The sequence below is a fragment of the Cibotium barometz genome, chromosome 1 (assembly GCF_041138505.1).
Source record: "Cibotium barometz isolate CiBa-2024 chromosome 1, ASM4113850v1, whole genome shotgun sequence".
In the NCBI taxonomy this organism is placed as follows: Eukaryota; Viridiplantae; Streptophyta; class Polypodiopsida; order Cyatheales; family Cibotiaceae; genus Cibotium; species Cibotium barometz.
In genome coordinates this window covers 5,620,280-5,636,497 of record NC_141046.1, presented here as the reverse complement: position 1 = coordinate 5,636,497, position 16,218 = coordinate 5,620,280, and the positions used below count along the sequence as shown (strand labels likewise).

At 42.4% G+C, this 16,218-nt stretch overlaps 1 protein-coding gene across 1 annotated transcript; it reads right to left on the bottom strand.

The window, feature by feature from the left end:
- Positions 1 to 6,446: 6,446 nt before the first annotated feature.
- Positions 6,447 to 15,384, bottom strand: LOC147641544 (cellulose synthase A catalytic subunit 7 [UDP-forming]-like). Its single transcript, XM_086787939.1, has 9 exons — positions 14,908 to 15,384; positions 14,458 to 14,806; positions 14,212 to 14,385; positions 13,970 to 14,089; positions 13,634 to 13,846; positions 13,410 to 13,539; positions 7,927 to 8,102; positions 7,375 to 7,725; positions 6,447 to 7,242 (listed from the first exon to the last, which is right to left on the bottom strand). Exons 1-9 carry the CDS (start codon positions 15,201 to 15,203, stop codon positions 6,577 to 6,579), a joined length of 2,475 nt encoding a protein of 824 aa, XP_086644065.1. The 5' UTR covers positions 15,204 to 15,384; the 3' UTR covers positions 6,447 to 6,576.
- Positions 15,385 to 16,218: the final 834 nt, after the last annotated feature.

Sequence of the window (16,218 nt, the reverse complement as noted above, 5' to 3'; positions counted from 1 at the left end):
TGCAATATGCATCCAAACGCTTGATGGTGTAGAAATGGCTGGTTATTTCAATGGTAGAAAACTCAAATGCTACTATGGCCCTCGCACTCAGGCCACCTTAAGATCCATCCACAGTTAAAACAGTGCAAGAAAGACCATGAGGATATGAAACAAGTTGCACAACAAGAGGCCAAAGCAAGGCAAGCAAAGCTTCGATAGAGACATCATGGTCAATATGGCCCAAGTGGTTGACCAAGAAGAAGAACGGGAGGTGAAGCCAGCTCGGTTGTGGTTAGGAATGACCATCCCGACGAGCTTTGTCCAAAAATTAGCTCTTGTAGATACCAGGGCTAGTTACAATTTAATGTCCCATATGAAACATGGCATTCCCTTGGGAGACCCTCGCTAAAGAAACCCATGTCATCGTTACCAGTGTAACGTCACAACATGTTCATTTTTTAAGCATAGTCACGCTTTTATTTCACATTGGAAATAATCCCTTAAAAGGGAAGTTCTATGTGATGCCTATAGGAACCATCATGCGTGAAGAAATACTCCTTGAAAGGGGTTGGATGGGACATAACAAGAGACCCTCGCTAAAGAAACCCATGTCATCATTACCAGGGTAACGTCACAGCATGTTCATTTTTTAAGCATAGTCACGCTTTTATTTCACATTGGAAGTAATCCCTTGGAAGGGAAGTTCTATGTGATGCCTATAGGAACCATGCGTGAAGAAATACTCCTTGAAAGGGGTTGGATGGGACATAACAGGTGAAACATCAAACTAGTACGCACTGCTCCCCCATGCCAAGAACATCCCCCTTCACCACCCACCATTATTTTATCACCACACTCCCACAAATCCATCCCCACCATAAAAAAGAGGCCGCTCATCATCTCAACCCCATTACTACCTCTCACAACCATCCCTACAATCGGCATAAACCCACTGTCATATCACTGTTTCACTAGTTTTCTGACCCACCAACCCAAAATAACCAAACTAACATTTCTAACAAAACTAACAAAACTCGACAAGGTATGCCATCTCCCCATTGGGTACCTAAAAAGCTTCTTGCAGCACAAGGCTATTATGAAGGCGAGTCTACATTGTGGATCCCCCGACGATCCAATCCTTCCCCTTGTCCACCACCACAGGCACCCAAAGCCCGTTGTTCCCCCCATGACGGCAACAAATTCACCAACCACAAGCCTACAGGGTACAGGACAAACACAGGCTTAAATGCTCTCCACAACACTCCAATCCTCAATTAAACCCTCAACCGTGCTCAAAACCAACCCCCCAGTGGATCCCCAAACCTCTCCTACAAGCCCAACACTTCTACGAGGGCAATCATCATATTTGGATCCCCAAATCTCCCCAACCTCAACTTCCACCCCATGTCGCTCAGCAGTCCTCTATCTTTTAAGGGCATCCAAAGGTGACCTTCACCACAAAGACTACCCAGGAACAAGGAAAGCAGAAGCTTCATAGTGACACCATAACCCCCATTCTGCTCTGCCGACAGAGTTAACTAATGATATACCCTCAACGTTAGCAACTCCCCCACCTATCATTGTGAAGCTGCAAAAATGGAGTACTATAATGCCATCATCAACTCCTTCAGTCTTAGGTACTTCATTATCACCTGCCTTAGAATTCCTCAAGGAAGTACTACCCCCCACCTCGCCATCTCGCTAAATTTGAATCGACTTCTTACCTTGGTGAATTGGGCACTACAAAACCCGTAATGGGGTGCTGGAGGTATAGCCTCTAGGTACATAACCTAGAGATACCCCGTAATAGAGATAGAGAGCACGATGTCTTATTAAAAGACATCTCCCTACTAGGTAATTCCAGGGCAATTGTACAAGCTAGGCCAATATGTAATTATGAGACGATGCCCTCAAGAATTGGACAAACATTCAAATATGTCAATGTCCTTGAGCAAGCCTACTCTGATGTGTGTTAACTACTTTGGTTAACATTATCTTTTGCAAGGCTACACTCTTTATAATCTATCTTTTGTAACCGTGCATTACGCTTATTGTATAAGAGACATGGGATGACCAAGCTTACGGCTTGTGTAGTGCCAGTCATAAGGAATAGTTATACATAGAGCTAGAAAGACTAGTTTTGGGCCCCCAATTGTAAATGGGAAGCTGGCCATTGTAATTATGAGCTCTTGTATATAAGTCATTTTATGAAATATGAAAAGGGACAATCCCATTAGCCTCATTCGAGCTTACCTCTCCTCTCTCTCTCTCTCTCTCTCTCTCTCTCTCTCTCTCTCTCTCTCTCATTTGAGCTTGTAGATGCATGTTAGCAAGATGAAGCCCTCTGCCCCACGCATTTAACCAGCAGCAGCGGGCTATGTTCTATTGTCGTCTGTGTATTTTTCTATGTTACTATACTTTTGGCGAAACTTAGTACGTGTTGGTTGAACTCCCAACACATTGCGATTGTAATTTGACCTATGAATTCTTATGGAATTAAGAAGCCTAGAGGTAACCAACGTGATCCCCAAAAATCTCATTTTTTCATCATTATGTACCTGATAAGAAACCTTTCATTTTCACTAAATAATTCCATAAAGTTGGTCAATAATGAGGACATAAATATGTCCATGGATACATTTCTGTACTGTTATCAAGCTAGTGTTATTTTTTTATTTTGGCTATAATAAAGGTTTACTTTTTGAAAAAACTTTACATAAAGGGTTTACTTTTTGTTGCCATAATTCGTGATAAGGGTTTGCTTTTTCTTGCCATAATTTGAGATGTACTTCTTTAATGATTAGGTAATAAAAACTATATTTGGCCTTAATCTTGTGCAAGATATGTTGTCTTTCATCTCCCAATTATTATAGATGAATAATATTTTCTTCACCTTCACTTACACATACACGTAACACAAGCAAGAAAACAACGGACATAATGCTATGCAGATTTGTACACAAGCAAGAAAACAAGGGACATAATGCTATGCAAATTAAAGGCCTGTCTAAGAGACATTTTCAATCACCACATGTACTAGCTATGTTAAATAGTAAAACAAGTAGGGAACATAATCATTAATGCTATGCAAACTAACGGCCTATATAAGAGACATTTCGAGTCACCACAAATGACCACAAGTACTAGCTGGTGTTAAATAGTAAAACAAGTAAAAGAAGAAATGGCCGAATCTCTAAGTAATGCTCCGGCATAGCGCCATGATAAAACCCTACAAATTTTGGATTTACAAGTCTAATTACAAGTATAGAATGGAAAACTTGAAAAATAAAAAAATATAAAGCTAAAAGGCTACTAGCCGCCATGATAGATCTCAAGATTAATCTCACAATGATGGAGCAGGAGATGTAGGTTACCACAGATGCCAGAAATCAGGATGAGAGAGAGTAAAAAATTTGGTAAGAACTCACCTTGCAAATTTGCGAGAGATCCGTTCATCTGCGAGTGCGGATAAAGTTCAGAAGCACATGTATAAATCCCGCTGTGATTCCCAGGCTACCATTGATGCCAAAGATGAAGATATAGAGGTGATTATGGTAACGATAGAAGAAGGGGATAGCTAGGAGCTAAAAAAGCTTACAGATATGGAAAACTTATATACAGAGATGAAGCAACATATTCTTCAGGCGTTGGAGCGACTGCTTCCTACCTGCAAAGCTTTGGTATTGTGCAACTCTCAATGCCCTAAACCTGATGATCATGAAGGTGACACGGCTAAAGAGGAAGACAGCTTGGTTGTAGGTGCTACTATAAGCTCCCTGTCACATTTGGGCAATCCGCTGAACAAGCAAACTTCTACACAAGAGGTAAAGTTGAAAGGACAAGCGGAAGAGTTGCAAAACCAAGTATTACTGCTAGAAAAGAAGCTAAAACTTGCCACCGCAGAGTCTAAACGGCCAGCAGATCCCAATAAGAAGAACAGCTTGTACTTACCACAATGATACCCCTTTACTCATTTTGGATAGCCAATCTCTTTGGGAGCATGCATTCATCCTACAGAAGGAGCTTTAAATATCACAAGATGAATGCAACTCCCTCCGCTTGACCTTAAAGAATATGAGGATGAAACTAAAGAGCTCTCTAAAGAGAAAGAAAAGCTAATGGAGAGAGCAGACTCTTTGAAGACCTTGGTTGGAGGAGGACCAACCAAGGGAGAGGTCATTCCAGAACTATCGAAGCAGGTCAAGGAGCTCCGATAGGAGAAAACAGCCATGGAGAAAGACTCGGTGAAAGCTCAGGAGGACCACAAAGCTCAGGTGGAACACTTTTGACATGCTATTATAGATTTAACTCATCGACTTGAAGAAAGGAGCCAACAAGGTTCTGACCTTTGCCAGCAAGTTTTACATTCGGCAAAGCTAACTTCATACTCCTGCCGATTATGCTAGTCTACTCCAACAACTTCGCAAGTGAAATGATGAGCTGATTCTCCGATCTAATCAATTGGCTAACCAACTAGATAAGGAGAGGGTGACTTATCGGCGGATGCAACAATTAAAGGGAGATAGCTTGTATAATTATTAACAAGATTATTTCCGAGGGACATAAGATTTACAACAATTAGTTCATTCTTTATTTAAAGCTTCTACCCCTTTATCTCGTATAACCGGGGTGAAATTAACCAATTCGTACTAAAGTATACTCGTGCTAATAAAAGGGGGAAAGAAATTAGTGCTAAGGACAAAGAGTCCACAGAATGCCAAGCGGAACACGCCACAGTTCCGCCAGACATGGTCAAATAACTTCTAGGGGGCATGCTGAAGCTAGTAAACCCGTAAAGTGTGATGATGAATTTTGGCTTCAAGCACCAGCATGCCCTGACCCTATTTCTCAGAGGTGGACTACCCCTAGTACCTATTCCTTAAAAATTTATACTAATTTATAAGGAGGTTCATTTGGAAGCTGCTGTATACCAGAAGGCAAATACAGAAATCCGTGAAATTTTTCGGACTTGGCATTGGAGGATTATGATTTTTATTCTTCATCACTAGATAGCTAGTCAATCACACTGATGGAAAGTGGGTTCCGTTCGTCCGTGTGGCCAACCCACCAGGTGTGCTAGGTGTTAGTGAGGCCAACATACATTAGGAGAATTCATTAACATACACAAGTAGATTCACTGCGGAGATTCAATAGGGCACTAATGCCGCTTCATATGTTCATTGTAAACAATATATACACGCACTAAACACTTATTTTGTAAGAGAGAGTTAATCCACATTCAATACAGAAGATGAATATTCCATTCTAGCCATGTTCCGTTGTCATTCTGTGTATTTTTCTATGTTGCTATACTTTTGGCAAAACTCAGTACGCGTTGGTTGAACTCCCAACACATTACGATTGTAATTTGACCTATAAATTCTTATGGAATTGAAAAGCCTAGAGCTAACTGACGTGATCCCCAAAAATCCCAATTTTTTATCATCATGTACGTGATGAGAAGCCTTTGATTTTCACTAAATAATTCCATAAAGTTGGTCAGTTAATGAAGACATAAATATGTCCACGAATACATTTTTGTTGCTTGAGATAAGGGTTTGCATTTTGTTGCCATAATTCAAGACGTACTTCCTTAATGATTAAGCAATAAAAACCATATTTGACCTCAATCTTGTGCAAGATTTGTTGTCTTTCATCTCCCAATGTTTATAGATGAATAAGATTGTCTTCACCTTCACTTACACATACACAAGCAGTGCTCACATAACCCGGTTTGAAGTGTAATTTTCCCAATTGAAATTCAAAAATCCGGGTTAGAATTCCACGCTGTCTTTATTTTTAAGGGATGAAAATAACACATTTTAGTTATAAATCCCAGCATTTGTATAATTTCTAGTGATTTTCAAATCTAAATCCCAATTAATCCTACACATTGCCTTTAATTTTAACGGTTCAAAAAAAACATTTTTTTCGAGCACTGTTCACAAGCAACAAAACAAGGGACATAGTCACATAATGCTATGCAAATTAAAGGCCTGTCTAAGAGACATTTCGAATCACCACAGGTGCTAGGCTGAGCTAGCTATGTTAAATAGTAAAACAAGTAGGGGACAATCATTAATGCTATGCGAATTAAAAGCCTGTCTAAGAGACATTTCGAATCACCACAAATTACCACAGGTACTAGCTGGTGTTAAATAGAAAAACAAGTATCTGACTTAGCACGATGGGAGCATAGTATAAATTTGAGATTTTCATAAAATTACCATTGATAACATATTCCAAATTTTGAGTTATAATTTTGTAATTTTCTAGATCTTAAAGTTACCAAAGATCTCTTCATTTCTTTCATACATGCTAGATGTTGTATGAGTTTCAAAAAATTAAAGCTATTTCTATCAGTTATTGAAAGAACTTGGGAAAAAATAGCAAGATATTATAGTGATTTCTACTTGGTGAGCCTCAAGTCATGAATTCGAGCCTTGTTAAGCATGCATGGTATAGACTTATAGAAAAACCACAATGGTAATTTTTCTTAAAAGGTGAGTTATCACTTGGTAGTGCAAAATTACCAAAATGGTAGTCATCAATCTAGATTACAATTTGTAAATTTTTAGTCGTTTGGTTCGTGGTGATTCAGGTTACTTGTTTGCGAGTGCCTACAAATATCGACCGCTGCACGAAAAAAACCAGAGCTACAAGGGAAGAGCAAATGATAGTGGAGGAACGAAGAGCCAGAGGCCCTTTTCGACGCTGGCACCATAAGCACAACCCTCTCACGAAAGGCTGCAGAATAAACAACACCCACATGGCACACACGGCCTCTGCAGTGACGGGCCGGGGCCACCTGCAGACACCCGAGCTCCCGCCCGCCAAGCTATAACAACCCACCAAAGTCAAGCAGGTGCGGGCAAAGGCGGCCACTAGGCCTGCTGCGTTCAGCAGCACCAACGTTGTGGGCGGGATGAACAGGGGCGAGTTGCTATTGACCACGAACTGCGCCTGCGGCGGCTGTACATCATCACAATTAGTAGTATTATCATCAGATATATGATTTCTATTCTTGCTTATGAGGTTTTGGCCCTTGGGCGTCACCACGAACGTGGTGTCGGACACGCCCATAATCTTTTTGAGCACCTCAAAGGTTGCGAAGGCATTCGAGGACACCGCCACGATGGACTCCATCCTCTCGCTATTCCACCACTCCCTCATCCCCACGCCCACCAACATGTTCTCATAGTAGCTGCTCCAATACACCCACACAAATAGGCTAATTGGTATTACAATCGCTGGATCCTCCACCTGCAATTATGCCATCACCGCGCCGTCAATATAGAGTTAGGGTTCAATTGTTCAAAACGCCTACGATCGACAAACAATTCGACCGGTATTCTGATCATCATATTACAAGAGCTTGACACTACGATCGCGTACCTTTGGAAATAATGATCTTTCAGTAAGCAACGACAATGCTGGCAGCACCGCGTATGTGAACAATGGAAAGCATGCTAGGGGGAATAGAAAGAAATGTAGGTAAATGATCCTTTGAACTGGGGTCAGTCCCGGGGTACTTTTCACTAGAAGAGGAGAGTTGGAGCTAAATAAGATCTCAAGCATTCCCATACTCCATCTCTTTCTGGTGGTTAGAGCATCCTCACTCGTTGTAGGGGCACAACCCAAGAATGCTGGAGGGGATGGTGTACACGACACTGACCTCCAGCCTCTGCTCTGAATTATCAACCCCGTCATCAAGTCTTCAGTCGTAGAGCCGTAGATCAAACCAATCTATAAAAACATGTTCCACACATGCAACGAAACTGCATTGATCACCAACAGGTACTTTGTTTTGAGAGATTAATTATGTATAGATGCCAGGGCTTGAACCTTAAATCTACTCATTGGTCATCCGATTAGGTTCTAGGCTCAATAATAATACATTTGAATATTGCTCTTTCCATAGCGCACTAATCATTAAAGAATAAATACCTCTTTGCCCCAACTTGTCTCGTCTTCATAAGTGCAATCGATCAATTTCAGGGCCTCTTCTATCAAGGCGTCTCGTTTCAGCTGGAGAGGGCTGAAGTTCTTCATGTTTGATGTTATGCTTTCAGCACATAAAACAGGACTTTCGCAACGGCCCGATATTAGCTTTGCTCCATGTCCTGCATCAACGCACACAGTGAACTGAGCTGCCATTTTTCAACTTTAGGTTACTTAGAGAAAGTACATTATGCATGGATCATAGCTGTTGTAGAGGCCGAGCTGTGGGCAAGCGCCTACACTGCAGCCCCTTCAATGGCAATCCCGTGCAGCATACGAGAATCAATGTGCAACTCCATGTACATGGAGTATTCTTATAGTAGGCAAGCGCCTACACAGCAGCTCCTTCAATGACAATCCCGTGCAAGGCCTAGTAGTGCCTTGTGAACACAGTAAATTACTACGTCTTGCCTTCTGTGCGAGTTGATAATGCAGATTTGCAATTACCAAAGGGTAGCTTCACAAGGCTCAAGCTCCTTATCACTCCTTATCACCATTGCATTGAGCAGCTAATAGCCAAATGAGTATTGTAAAGTCAGCCCAAGTTAGGGAATAGGGAAGGGTCAAAATGGGGTAAGGGAGGAGGTGGGGTGTAGTGGAGGGCATTTAGAGAAATTAATAGAATAAGCCATTTACTCCATCGCTATACAAATAATGTTAGCTATTGCCTTAATTGAGACTGTGGAACTCGAAAACCTTAGTGTAAATTTTTATGGTTGAAAATTTAACAATAAATGGAAGAGATGCCTTTAAATATCAGAGAGAGGACGTAGATAAGATATATATAAAGAACTGTGAAGTGTTGATAGAGATCCATATTTTAATTTGGTTTCCAAATTCGTAGGCTTTGCTTTTCTACACATCAAAACTTGGGAAAAAATAATAATGATCAGAATTATATTTTTATTTGTTTAAATTTAGTTCTATAAAGGGCATTAAAAAAAAACCCTCATATTTTTGTTGAGAGAAAAATAAAAGAAACAAATTTAAGAGCCTAACTACTAGAAGAAAAATATATGCTTGCTTGGAACGCTTAAAAGTTACATCAATTTCAATTTAAGCAAGGTTTAGGGTCTTTACTAACTATAGATGGAATGGGCTTTCATGTGATCTCTTTATCTTAGCAGGTTTAGGGTCTTTACTAACTATAGATGGAATGGAGGAAAGTCCAGAACCCAGCTTCATCATAATCTGCAAAGAATCTCAAAGAATGCTCATTGGTTTTTTACTGATCATACCATAGGTAAAGGTGGGTCTGCAATTGGCATTCACAGAAAGTGGGAACATTCCATTCAGGATGCCTGGTCTGATAATCTGCACAGTTGGACAGCGGTTTGATTAGGGAAACCTTTTAACTTTACAGTGGTTTCTATATACGCTTCTTGCTTGGCTAGTATGAGGGCTGCATCTTGGCAGTCTATTAATCAGATAGAGGGTCCCATTTTGATGGTGCGTGGTTTTAACATGGTTGAATGCCAAGGCGATAGAAGTAGATTTCTGGGAAGAACAGTTAGTGGTCTTGAGAAGGCTAAATGGGAACATCTGAAGATAGGAAAGGACCTTTCAGACCTCTCCCCTAAAACAGGGATCACCTGGTCTAATCTTCAAAAAGGTCACTATCACAGGGCTGCGAGACTAGACAGACTCTATGCCTCTAGAAGCCTGGCGGATATGTTCACAAATGTCAAGTGCTTTACAGACACTTCCCTCAACATCTCAGACCACTTTCCCTTGAATTGCAAACTTTCGGTGGGCCAGGCTAAAGGTGGGGCTAGTTGGCCACACCTTGACCCATCTCTTTTCCTACTGCCGTGTGTGCAACAAGAGATAAAAGGATTCATATCAGATGCCTTCAGGCAATGTGTTTCCCCCTCCAAGGGTTGGGCTTTGCTGGTTAATAGGGTGCATACTATTTGCAGGGACTATAAACTGAAAGCTGCTGCTATTCGTCTGAATCGTAGAGTGCAGATTAGAAAACAGATTCAAGTTCTCTCTCAATCTAACAAGGGCATGGTTGATCATACTCTAATTGATCTGAGGAACCAGCTTAGACTTCAGGAACTGCTTTGCTGCTAAGACTACTATGCTTTGGTATAGAGAGGCGTGGGTTGGAAAAATTGACACCTCCCACCCTAAGATGTTTTCTTTGCTCAAAAGGAAAAAAGCTAGAGATCTTATTCCTCTGGTTAGGAAACCTAATGGCCAGGTTGCTATTACTGAAGAGGAAAACCTTCAAGTCATCAAGGGTCATTTTCTTAACTTGTTCTCTCCACTGTCTCCTCTCCCACTCCAAAAATTATTGGAGCTAGAGCCAAAATTGCTCTCACTAGGAAAAAAGTGGTTGATTCCTCTTTGGCTATGAAATTAGATGCCCCCTTCTCTGAGAAGCAGGTGAAGGATGCCATCACTCACCTCAAAAAGGGGAAATCTCCCGGGGAATATGGGATCCCTAATGAATTCTTCCAAGCCTTCAAAGAGGAGCTCACCCCACACATCTGGAAAGAAGCCATGAGAAAGGGTTTCCTTGCTGATAAAACCAATGTGGGTGTGATTAAGCTTATCCACAAAAAAGAGGAGAAGGAAGACTTTGGGAATTGGAGACCCATAACATGTCTCTCATCTCTTTACAAAGTCTTTGCACACATTCTGACTAGGAGAATTAACCCCTACATGGATGCCTGGATCCTAAAGGAGCAAAAAGGTTTTATTAAGGGGAGGTATATCCTTGATGCTATCGTAAGTCTTTGGGAGGGCATGGAACATGCTGAAAGCTCTGGGCAAAATACATTTTTCTGAAAATACACTTCGACAAGGCTTACGACAGAATTGATTGGTCCTTCCTCTTTCAATCTTTACAGGACATTGGCCTTAACAGAAAATTCATCAAGTATGTTCAAACCCTCTTGGGTAATGCTACCTCAAGGGTTGCTGTTAATGGGGCTCTTACAGAAACTTTTCCTCTGAAGAAGTCTATAAGACAAGGGTGCCCTTTGTCCCCCCTGCTCTTTGCCATTGTTGCTGATTCCCTGGGGTGGTTGGTGAATGAGGAAATATCTAACAACAATATCAAGGGCATCTCTGTCCCTGGCAGAACTGAGCCCTTATGTCTGCAACTTTTCGCTGATGACACCAATGCTTTGCTCCTTAATGAGATTCAGACTGCAGGTCACTTCATGGCTTGCCTTGACACTTTTTGTTTAGCTAGTGGATCTCAAATCAATCATGCTAAGACAAGTTTCAGTTTTTTGAAGGTGTGCCTCCTCCAATCATCCTGGCCGCTGGATGTAAGCTATTCCGGAAGGGGAAGTCTTCAGGCTGTTAGGCATACCCATGGGGTTTAATATTTCTGTCAAACAGAGATGGGATTTTGTTCTGCAGAAGCTCAAAAGCCAGGTTTTGAAATGGAGTCATATAAATACAGGTGTGGCTTCTAGAGCTTTTGTCCTCAACCATTTTATTATTCCCTCTGTGATCTATTTTCTGACCTGCTGGTGGAGACCCTCTAATTGAACTCCCTATATACAATTATGGGGAACTTCCTATGGGGAGGATCCTTAGACAGAAGGAAAATCAACAAGGTGGCCTTTCAGGTCTGCTGTATGGACAAAGAACAGGGTGGTTTGGGCATCGTCAACATTGGAATGCTGGCTGAAAAACTTGCAGAGCTAAGTGGATTCAAAGGGCCATCTTCTCCAAGGATGTTTGGGCAGACTTGCTTAAAAGAAATGTGGATAAGTTTTTTTTAAAGAACAAAAGAGCTTGGAAAGGGTTCTCACTCAATGAGGTTCTTTTTTCTAAGGCTCACCTATCTCCTACTGGCAACAAGCTCAGCTGTAGAATGTGGGAGTCTTGGATGGGCCTCAAAAATCTTTTATCTAATCCTGTTTGCTCCCCAAGCTTTCGCACCCCAGCGTCAGTAGAGACCCAGAAAGCTGCCTTCGCTACTTCGGCGTTCCTTCGTATATCTCCGGATTTTATCCCTACACACGAAATTCCACTCCCCTCTATCCCACTCGAGTTAATTGGTTTTTCTTTCCAGATGTATACTAAGAGGGGCCGATATGCGTATGCATCTGATTCAGTGTGGTTTGGTCACCTGGTCAAGCCTATTGCCAATGTTCACTTGCAGACCGGCTTTTCTTGTTTCAAAGCAGGGGTTAAGGTGTGGGCAGACCTTTGTGACTCGTCTGGCATGTTAAACAGTGTCCAAATAAGAAACAAGTTTTCTGTACAGCGTGGCTCTGTTGATCTAATTGTTCAAAGATGCAATGAATTGAATGTTATCATTCCTCATGTGGGTAAATGTGATTATAAAGAGTTTTCAAAAGCTCTTAGATGGGGATCTTCCATGAACCTTCTCAAACTCCCAAACCCACGTATTACAAAGAGTTTTCAAAAGCTCTTAGATGGGGATCTTCCATGAACCTTCTCAAACTCCCAAACCCACATATTACAACCTATTTGGAGTTCAAACTCAACAAAAGGTGGTCTCTGAACTGGAACAAGCATCAATGGTCATTTCGCTTCAAAATTATTTGGGCCTTTTCCCAAGAAAGGAAGCACGCAATCTTGGTTTGGCTCGTTGTCCACAAAGCAATTTGGACGCAGGAGAGAGCTCGGAAGTTGGGACATGGGAATGGTATATGCCTTCGATGTAAAGTAAATCTGGAGACCGTTTCTCATCTCTTTTACACATGCCCCGACACTAAACAGTTTCTGAAAGTACTTAATGATGCCTTCGAGAAGACTAGAAGCTTCCCGCTCAGCTGGAAAGAAGTTCTTTTAGGGGAATGTCGACAGCTAGACCCCTTAACTTGGCAGTCTGTCAGATGTCTCTTGTTGTGGCATGTCTGGAAACAAAGGAATGAAGCCCTCTTTGGCATAAAAACTAATCACAATTTCTCTCTATTTCTTGACAGTATTCTCAAGTTGACCAAGCAAGTCCAACCTAGAGGTGAAAGTTCTGAAGATGGTCGCTAGCAGGATCATCCGTGGAGAAAGTGGAGGAAAGTTCTGAATTCTTCTAACTCCAACTCTAGGGCAAGCATGTGTCAAGGCCTGGCAAAGGAATGCTTCAAAAGGCTCCAATATGGTGATCATCGGGCTTAGTCCACTGAAGAATACAGAGGGGAAACAGCACACCTTTTCATTCATGTCTTTTGCATTTTATATAGGTGGTTCATCCTAAGGCCACTGGCTATATGCCATTCTTAGCAATCCTTTTTTAGGTTCAGATAGGGGAGTGCTTTTGGATTGTAGCTAAAGCCACCTACTCGCTTAGCTGTTTTAAGGGTCCCCCCATGGACTTTCCTCATGGGTCGCTGTAATTTCCTACTCTTTTAATATATTCCTGTTCCTACGGACAAAAAACCTTGGGCTCTCTCTCCATATTTAACACATTCACTCAAAGTGGCCGAATACATACTCACCATTGATCATGACCTGATCTCTGCCAACAGCAGCGTGCGGTTTCTTGCCATACAAGGCTTCTCTCTTGTGAACGCACCCTGTCCCACAGTATGGGGGACCTTGGACGCCGTCCATTCCTTTCATAATCATCTGGAGTGACGTGTAAACACTATTAAAAACAAACACCATCTGGACCATAAAAAGCAACAGCTAGTGGGAAAAGCTTGCATTGCACGATGAGTACCTCCATGGCTGTCGTCATGCGATTTCCGTAGATGTCATCTTTGTCCACGCCTTCAAAGCATTGAGGAAATTGCACAAAGCCCGTTTCCCTGTTGGTGCCCGGGTCCATGAAAAAGCACATGGCTCGCAGAATGGCTTTGGCGTCATTCACGTACATATCACAGTCCAGGTTCAGGATAAAAGGGGCGTTTGTAAAGACCCCGGAAACACGGATCTGGCAAATTACAAAACATTAGTCTAATGTGGGCTAGTTCAGTTAAGCAGTTTCATGCGTTATTTTTTACCCGTTGATCGAGACAGACTTATTTGAGAAATACAGGTAGATTAAGGAGAGTACCAAAGCATTCATAGCACCAGCTTTGTAGTGATGCTTGCGCTCTGGACGTTTCTCTCGAGAGACGTACACGAGGCACGGTAAAAGGCCATCTGCTTCGGTCTCAGGCTTCTCCACAAGTATCTGCACAATTTATCATCTACAACATAAGTGTGAAGGGGGCCGCCCAGTACTGCACATATTATTGTGGTGGACGTAATAAACAGTATTGATACAAATTACATCTAAAATTACATGCTCCTAACCTCACAATAGCCTGAATGATTGCGAGATTCGAAACTGGAAGCCCAGGACGAGTATCGGTCATCCCCATCAGAGCTCATTAACTTGTCCAGCAAGAGCTTGACCGCTTCCTGCTTTGAATTACAGTAGCTTGCAGCGATGGAACTTATTCCGCTTTGCAGCGCGTCGTACTCTGCCTGGAGGTAAAAATATGGTGATTAAGCATGTACACATCATGACCAACAAAAAATAAATGGTGTAAGGCTTACCTTCACAGCGTGCCACTCCTTTGAGAAGCCTCTGAGCTGAGCGTCAGCAGCAGCGGCCTTGCAAGCGAAGTGGGGGCCAGGTGCTCGCGGCTCTATGATGTGAAATTGCTTGCAAAAGGGCACCCATGCTCTAGCAAAGGCGGCTACCTCCTTGAGCGCCCAGAGGGTGAGGAGGGAGCCTCCGTCGTCCGACACATAGCACGCAAGCTTGTCGGCCGGGTAGTCCAATGCCAAGACAGACAAGACGGTGTTGACGGTGATCAACGGTGGCTCTTTCAGCGGGTCAGCCGTGGTCACAAACACGTCCACTGGCGGAAGTTGTGGACGTTCTTCATGCAAATGGCCGGACCTGCACACAAACGACGCCACGTTCGATGCGGTAAAATTGAACGTGATTGTAACCAATATCAAGGGAATCAGTGGGTGGGAAGAAGTGCTATACAACACTACCTTGTCATGGCCAATAACCTCTCCGGGTACGTTTCGCGTTCGCGCAGGAACCACTTGACGAACATGGAGAGATGGGTGATGATCCCTAACCACAGCTCGCAGGTCAACGCTGCAATGACGAGGCCATCCAAGCAGGTGGTGCTCACGCGGTAGCTCAAAAACAGAACAAAGAGCCCAGTGCGAACAAGAAGGACGGCCTTGTGGTAGAGGTGATGCTTGACAATTCTAGAAGTGACAACATATTCGTGGAGTCGGACAGAAGTTGACTCTCCTCCTGCTGCTGCTCCTCCTCCCATATGGTATTGATAATAGGCTAGTTTCTCTACGTAGCTGTGAGCACTTGTGTGTCATATGAACTTTGCAGTCCTAAGGTTGAGCTACAAGCTTCTAACTGAGAGCTTGATTGAGGCGTCACTGCGGAATAAATGTCGAGAGACATACACACGCACGGTTCTTAATACTTATACATGTATTTACATATATGTGGTATATATCAATTTTAATTCTTATCGGATATACCATCATCTTAATAAATGTGTGGCCTCCTGGCTCCAGCAGATAGGCGACTTGGCACACCCTCATTAGTCTAGCTAGGCTGCAAAAAGTGTAAGGCTAGCATTTTCTCGCTCGTACTTGTAGGCTATATTTATGAAAAATCCGCTTAAGTCTCCTCCCAAAATAAAATACGCTTAAAGTCTCCCAAAACAACTGGGGCAAAGTGATGGGAAGAGGAAGCACGGGTAAAAAGTTTGGAAACATGATTCCCAACTAATCTAAATCCTGGAGTTATAGGAGCCTCTCTCTCTCTCTCTCTCTCTCTCTCTCTCTCTCTCTCGCTTGGGGTAGCACAAAAAAACAACCCTAGCTTACACATGATTGCACATAATACTCCTACCATCACTACAAGAGGATGATGGTATAGTTGCACGATGTAGCCGCGCTACATAATAAGAGAGCCGCGGCTGCATGCAAAAAGGATTCTTTTCCAGTAGGTGGCTATATGTGCGGCTATTATAGCCGCGTCTTGGGAAAAATTCGATTCTCTCATCCGGTGCGTATCTTTTCTATGCTCTCCCAAAAACCTGCGTTAAACGTATTTCCTCTCCAACCTTCATTTTCCATACCTCAAGGACCTCAAGCATGAAACTCAGCTCTCATCCTTCATTTATGTGCTTTCATAGTTTCATGGTGAAGGTAAGGGTTCAATTTCTATGTGCATGCATACTTAGGTCTAGATTCTTGTCTTCTTCATTTTCTTATTCTTCTCACTTGTCTTCACTTATTCTTCTCACTTGCATGCATAGATCTCTC

What these genes read in the sequence shown, in the direction of transcription:
- LOC147641544 (XM_086787939.1), bottom strand. Translation starts at nt 15,203, where the DNA reads ATGGGAGGAGGAGCAGCAGCAGGAGGAGAGTCAACTTCTGTCCGACTC. An exon ending in CTGGTGCTATGAATGCTTTG is followed by an intron (nt 13,847 to 13,969) that starts GTACTCTCCTTA and finishes GTAATTTGCCAG; the next exon opens with ATCCGTGTTTCCGGGGTCTT. An exon ending in AAAGATCATTATTTCCAAAG is followed by an intron (nt 7,243 to 7,374) that starts GTACGCGATCGT and finishes GCATAATTGCAG; the next exon opens with GTGGAGGATCCAGCGATTGT.